Below are 7,149 nucleotides of genomic sequence, written 5' to 3' on the forward strand. Positions count from 1 at the left end.
GAGAACCCGGCTGCTGCAGTGTCACTAGCGCCCGGCATTGTCCTCCCGGACCCCGGAGCGCAGCTGGTGGCGCACACTCTCACGGCCGTCCAGGCTGCGCGCACGGCAAAGGCAGGCTGCCTCGGTGCGATTGACCTGGTGGGCATCCTTGGTAAGAAACTCCGGGGCAGCGGAACCAAGACGGACCCTTGTTCAGGACGAACCTGAACAACCAGGAGGAGGGTGGCTGGAGGCGACCAAAGCCCCAGCTCGGGTCACAAGGCCAAGATCAGCTCTAGGTAGCGGGCAGAAGTCTCCTGCCCACTAGAATGGCCCTGAGCAGGGTTAGGGGTTGTGAAGAGAAAGAGGGGCCAGGGCACGCTAGGCCCTTGTGCTGCCCACGCTCTGGACCCTCACCGGCCTCCAGCCGCTCGGGCCTGAGCTACTTCCCTGTCCGACGGGGGCTGCCAAGGAGCAACCCGGTCAGAAGCTGCAGAAGAGAACCTCTCAAGCCCAGCCAAGGGTACCCGGCAGGGTAATGGTGGCAGTGGGTTTGGGGGAGAGCGGCCCGTGAGAGCCTGACACTAGGGAGCAGATAGCCTTCTACGTACTCAGTCTGGAGGCAATCTGTGCGCTCCTGGCAGCAGCAGCGGGTGTTTACTCCCAGCGCCCCTGGTCACGGGTCCTAAGATAAACCCCATTTTAGGGATGGACCTAGAGAAGGTCTAAGAACGAAGTGCTGCAGAGAACCGAGAGATGTAGCAGAAAGAAATGCAACCTTCCGTTGGAAACTGGGGGCAGGGAGTTTCCGTAGCTTTTGTCCTTTACCATTATTTTTTCCTCTTAAAATCACTCAAAACAACGAACAAAAAGAACACCACCCAAAGACGTGGAAGAAATTGAGAACCAGAAACATTCTCCGAGATGGTCTAGCTCGGGGGGATGGGAGTAGAGGAGTGGGGCAGGAGCGCAGCTTCCTTCTTTGAGGCTCACCTGCCAAAGCGACACACACCCACTAGGACCCCCACCCCACAGGGCCGCGCACTCACCCCCACCTCACTCTGGATCTTTTGCGCCCGAGGGGTTGCGATCCGCTGCAAAACCAGGCGCCGCCTTCTCTCTGCAGCCCCGGGCCTGGTTTAGAGACGTCGGCCCCGCCTGGGACGTCAATAGTCTCAATGCCGAGAAGACAGGCACCCGGCGCCCCTGCGGCTGAAGAATGGGTGTACCAGCGCAAGGCCCTGCCCACAGAGGGTCTCCCCCACCGCCCGCCGGTCGCCGCCGCCCTAAGTACTCCCGGGTGCACGTGGCCCGCGCCGCATCCCAGCTCCCCGGGCGGCCTCAGAGGCTGACTCCCCGCACCATTTCCGCTCCCTCCTGAACAGCCCCGCCTCTCTCCCCTCCCGCCTTTTTCTCCTTGGCCTTGGGCACCCACAACTCCCAACGGCCGCGGGGCCCCGCAGGGCAGTTCTCCACTTGCCCCCACTCCATCCTGTAGGTGCCGCGCCCGGAGGCATTGTCCACCAGTCCCTGCACCTTCCACCCTCCCCTGCCAGCTGAGGCCGGTCTCCCCCAGCTCCGCCATCCCGGCCGCCAAAAAATGCTTGGGGCGGCCAGGGGCGGATGTCGGGCGCCTAGATTAGGCTGGAACCGGTCTCTGTATTTTTCAAGGCCAGTGTTGCGCCTCAGTCTTTCTGTGGGTTCCACGGTAGTGACCGCTGCTCCTCAGTAGGCGAAGCATGGTGGCTGGCGAACGCCTACTGTGGGGAAGATGAACCCCAGCAATGCCGAGTTCCCAGAACGTCAGAGGACCCCACAGCTTCGCCCAGAAAACACCTGGGGGCCGCATGAGGGCGCCACGTATGGGCTGGAGAAATTAGAAATACACCTCAGAGGGTAAAGGCCTAGAGCCAGGACCCGGGTCTCAATATGGGAGAAGGCCTCCACAGCTGGCTTGCCTCCCTTGTGGCAGATACCACTCTCAAGGCCACAGGAGGCCACCCGATGTGTGCAGCACTCCAGCCACTCCATCACCGATGCAGTCAACAAACACTGATGCAGAATAGTGGACTTGCGGTGTACTGAGCACCTAACAAGTGTGGGGCCTGGCGCTAAGCTCCCAGCAGCATGTTTTGTCCTTTATCCCTGGCAACAACCCCTGAAGATGTATTGGGTTCCTTTTTGTAGACAAAGAAACTGAGGCTTAGAAACACCCAAGGCCACACATCGACTAGGTCAGGATTGGAACCAAGACCTGTCAACCAACCAAGGTCAGTAACAACTCTGTCCTCCTATCTCTCACATACCGGCTTAGTGGGCAGCTGCAAGAGCTACTAGGACAAAGACAACCAGGATCCTGCCCCTCCCCGGGGTGGGGGGCATAGTTTACCCCGGGCGACCAGGCCAGCAATATCTATTACTACGTGGGAAGTGGTAAGTGACACGAATGTCCTTTACTAACATGCGCTGCAAGGTCAGATGCGGGAGAGACGACTTCCGGCTAGACGATCAGGGAGCGCTTCCTTTTGGAGGTGGTACTTGAGCAGAGCCTTGGAGAACAGCTTTCCACTCATGGAGACAAGGGCAGGGAAGGCATTCCAAGTGGAGGGAAGAGCTTGAGCAAAGTCAACAAGTCGGGAACAGACACGTTGCCCATCCATTGGTATACAAAACATTCCGTCTTCTTGGGAATCCAGAGGCCGGTATTTACAGGCCAGGAGGTTTTCTTGCCCTGCAGCAGCTGGAAAAACCACGCTCCTGGGCCATTCTTCCTGGCAGTTGGCTCATGGACAAGAAGCCTCCCAGAACTGGCCCTGGCCAGGAAGATACGGCCAGGCGAGGAGGGAATCGGTAGTTCGGGGACCTGGGGCGGCGCAGCCTCGCCCACAACGACTTGGACTTCGCGACTCTATACTAGTCCTTTATTTCTGGTAGCGCCGCAGCACCCCACTCAGTGGATGCGGGGGGCGTGGTCCACATGAGCCGGAACCAATAGGGAGGGAGGCCGAGGCGAGAGGCCCGCCCCCGACGTGACGCACGACCCCCGGACACAGGCTTCGCAGCCCCGGCCCCAGTCCCTGCAGTGGCTGTAACAAAACCCAGACCCCCAGGTCCCGGCCAATGGAGGCGATTTAGACTGGAGCCGGACCGCGTCTGTCAAAAGCCCGACTCTGCAGCAGCGGCAGAGTCCAGAAGGAGAGCTGGAGCCGCAGCGCTGCTTCCCCGCCCCCGCCGGGATTTATTGAGTATTTGGACTGGACAATTAAGTGGCCCTGATGATGTTACCAAGCCCGGTCACCTCCACCCCTTTCTCAGTCAAAGACATTTTGAATCTGGAGCAGCAGCAGCAACAGCACTTCCACGGCGCGCACTTACAGGCGGACTTGGAGCACCACTTTCACTCGGCGCCGTGCATGCTGGCCGCCAGCGAGGGGACGCAATTTTCTGACGGAGGAGAGGAAGACGAGGAAGAAGAGGGCGAGAAACTGTCCTATTTGAACTCACTAGCCACAGCCGACGGCCACGGGGGTTCGGGGCTCTGTCCGCAGAGCTATGTCCACACAGTCCTGCGAGACTCGTGTAGCGGGCCTAAGGAACATGAAGAGGAGCCCGAGGTCGTGAGGGACCGGAGCCAAAGTGAGTAGAGGGGGAAAGAGAACGCACCCGCACATCTGGAGCAATGGCGGAGCGCCCGCAAACAGCCCACAAACCTTGCCAGCACTGCTTCCCGCCCCCTTAACCTTTGGCTTGGGTCATGCCTCACCCTGGTCCACGACAGCTCCGCAAAGCACAGGTGCCTGCGAGGGAGCCGGGGCGGAGGGAGAAGGACGAGGTGACCCCGACAACTACTCCTCCCGGAGAGGAGAGGCGATGCAAGCCCCCAAAGGAAGGGAGAGTAGTTCCTGCTGCCCTGACGCTGATAAGCAACACGGGCTCAGCTGCTGGATTCTGACAACTCACAGCATTTTTGTTCTTCCCAAGACTTAGACAAGAGCTCAAATCTCTTCCTCTTTGACCCTAGGGTGAGACGAGGTCTTTGAGGCCAGACAGCCGTCCCCTCTTCTTCAAAAAGATGATCTAGGCAGGTTGTGTTGGCAGGGCGCAGGAACCTTGCTAGAGACAAGCTGGGTGGTTTCCTCACTTCTATGCTTGGAGTTCAGTGTCCCTGGCACCCACAGCACCCGCAGAGAGGGAGGAGATGGTCGGAGAGTGCGTGGGAACATAGTCCATTAGGCGCGTGCATAGCGTTCACACCCCCGAGGCACTAGCCTTTTTTGAAAATTCATAATGTTATGCTTTGTGTGAAAAACGCGCGGAACCTAGTCCTAGATCCCAGCCGCTCGAATGGGCGGTGAATTGGGTGGGGAGATCGGACAGCTGAATAAAACCTGAGGGGATTCTGAGGGGAGAATCAAACAATCTCTTCCCCAAGAGGAGGCTTGATGTGGCAGCAGCCAAGGCCTAGACTCCTGACACTTCGCCTGGGCCTAAAATCGACACGAAACGGTCTAAATCAGTCAACCAAATTTCTTTTTCTCTTTAAGATAATACAGACATCGTCACGCATGTAGCAGGAGGTCTGTTATCTTTTAAAAGACCAAAAAAAAAAAAAAAAAAGTTCCTAAGCAATGCAGGAGGGTCACACTCAAACATTTCCAAAACAAAGATTTATTGACGTAACTCACGCATACGGGCCCCCAACTACCAATATGCTTCACACCTTCCGCTATCCATAACAGAGTGGAAAGCGGATGAGTTTGCAAACACTCTAGTTACTATGTAGTTTCATCCCGAGAATCGTCATTAGCACGCCGAGCCCAACATTTACTAGTCTCTTTCTCACAGATGCTCAAATTCTAAGCAAACCCGCACTAACTATCCCTCCCCGTGGAACATGCTTCTGCCCACTAAGGGCGTTCTGAGGGTACTGGGTCTGTCGCAGGGTCCCATGGCGCCAGAAACCACAAACTTTCCAGAAAGCCCAGGCATTTACTACCGCATGCTCCGCGCTGCCACCAAAAGGGCCACAGCGCTCTGGGACAGGAGCCGCGGTAAGGCGGGGAACTGCTAAAGGACGCTGTTGTGCTTCTTTCGCAGAAAGCTGCCAGCTGAAGAAGCCTCTGGAGGCGGCCGGAGACTGTAAGGCGGCGGAGGAGAGCGACAGGCCCAAGCCACGCAGCCGCCGGAAGCCCCGGGTCCTCTTTTCGCAAGCCCAGGTCTTCGAGCTGGAACGCAGGTTCAAGCAGCAGCGGTACCTGTCGGCGCCCGAGCGCGAGCACCTCGCCAGCAGCCTGAAGCTCACGTCCACGCAGGTGAAGATCTGGTTCCAGAATCGCAGGTACAAGTGCAAGAGGCAGCGGCAGGACAAGTCCCTGGAGCTGGGCGCGCACGCGCCCCCGCCGCCGCCGCGCCGCGTGGCCGTGCCGGTGCTGGTGCGGGACGGCAAACCGTGCGTCACGCCGGGTGCGCAAGCCTACGGCGCGCCCTACAGCGTGGGTGCGGGCGCCTACTCCTACAACAGCTTCCCCGCCTACGGCTATGGGAACTCGGCCGCCGCCGCCGCCGCCGCTGCCGCCGCCGCCGCCGCCGCCGCGGCCTACAGCGGCAGCTACGGCTGTGCGTACCCGGCGGGCGGCGGCGGCGGCGGCAGCGGGGGCAGGGGGGCTACCGCGGCGGCCGCGGCCATGCAGCCCGCCTGCAGCGCGGCCGGAGGCGGCCCCTTTGTGAACGTGAGCAACCTGGGTGGCTTCGCCGGCGGTGGCGGCGCGCAGCCCTTGCACCAGGGTGCCGCGGCCGGGGCTGCGTGCGCGCAGGGCACCTTGCAGGGCATCCGGGCCTGGTAGGGACGCGGCGGCTCACGCGGCGGGCGCCCCACTGCAGCCTGGCACCGTGGGACTGAAGCGCGAGAAAGGCTGGAACCCAGTGCCAGGTCCTCTCGTTAAAAAAAAACAAAAAAACCCCACAACCCCCCTACCCCCCAATACACATGTTTCGCTCCCCAGGGCCCCGGAACCCAGCTCCGGCGAAGCCTGGGGAAGGGGGCTGCGGGACGAGGAGGAGGCCCGGGACCGGTCGCGGAGACTGTCTCAGAGGCAGAAACTCCGGCTGGGTGCCGGGGAGGACAATGGCCCTGACTCTGGCCCCGAAGAGGGCCAGACTGGGACTCTGGCTGCCGCTTGCTTCTTCCAGATCAAGAAGGCCGTCTTTCCCCCTCGGCCTTCCCGCGGCCTCCTCGAAATGTCGACAGAAAGCCCAAGGACAAAAAGAAAAAAAGAAAAGCATGAAGGAGAGAAAAATGGGTGTCGGGGCTTGAGAATCCCCAAGCCCCTCGGACCCCTCTGCCTCTTTTGCGGCCCGGAGCGCCACACCACAGCGGATTTCTCTTTTCCCTACCGCCTGCCCCCCGCAGCAGATACCTCGGCCTGGATCTCCGGATCGTCAGGGTATAGAACTCTGCGAGAAAAACCGGCGAAGCAAGATCAAACATGGGGGGGGGGGTTGCTGCAGGAGGGGGCTGAACAAATCTGGGAGCTGGTGGCCCGCGGGAGGTGTTACCAGGTTTCCTTTCTGTTTCATATTCTGTATTCAGCACATATAATATACCTATAACTATCCACACGCCGTGTACACACCCGCTGCCATACACTACAGGAGTCAATAAACAAGGTGCAATATTTCCAAACCATTGGCTACAGACTCTGTTCCCCGCCCCCCCAGAAGTGGAGAGGGATCCTTTAGACAGGGCGGGTAGGGAAGGAGAAGGTGTGTAAGGGAAAGCAATCTTCCCGGGGCATTCGCAGGCCTGGCCTCTCTTGGGCCAGCCCCGGGGGCTGCAAGTCTTGCGTCCTCTTGGTTTTGTTCATTAAATTTCTCTTTACTCTTGTGGGATAACAGATCGGAGACTCGGGGCCTTTTGAGGTCCCCGGCTTTGTAATCCCCCCAAGTTTTACCAGATGCTTTGACTAGTGTCTTTGGGCCTGCGTTAGACCAAGACTGAGAGACTCTGCCCCACCTCGGAGGTCGCCAGGGAAAAGGAAACCTCGCCCCCTGGGCCAGCCAGAGGCGGCGCGAAGGCGGCTCCTTCAGCGGCCGCCGCCGGGGCCTCCAGCGCGCCCAGGGGCGCTGCGCCCCGCCGCGGCCGAATTCTCCCCCTCGGCCGCCCTCCCTTCT

The 7,149-nt window shown here is 59.8% G+C and overlaps 1 protein-coding gene across 1 annotated transcript; it reads left to right on the forward strand.

Moving 5' to 3' along the window:
• Window positions 1-3,254: 3,254 nt before the first annotated feature.
• On the forward strand, window positions 3,255-5,822 carry NKX2-3 (NK2 homeobox 3). The gene is made up of 2 exons (XM_044236645.1): window positions 3,255-3,615; window positions 5,077-5,822. Exons 1-2 carry the CDS (start codon window positions 3,255-3,257, stop codon window positions 5,820-5,822), a joined length of 1,107 nt encoding a protein of 368 aa, XP_044092580.1.
• Window positions 5,823-7,149: the final 1,327 nt, after the last annotated feature.

This window comes from Neovison vison, chromosome 2, assembly GCF_020171115.1.
Source record: "Neovison vison isolate M4711 chromosome 2, ASM_NN_V1, whole genome shotgun sequence".
NCBI classification, from domain to species: Eukaryota; Metazoa; Chordata; class Mammalia; order Carnivora; family Mustelidae; genus Neogale; species Neogale vison.

Coding starts and splice junctions, on each gene's coding strand:
- NKX2-3 (XM_044236645.1), top strand. CDS start 3,255: ATGATGTTACCAAGCCCGGTCACCTCCACCCCTTTCTCAGTCAAAGAC. Junction 3,616..5,076: donor CGTGAGGGACCGGAGCCAAA/GTGAGTAGAGGG, acceptor CTTCTTTCGCAG/AAAGCTGCCAGCTGAAGAAG.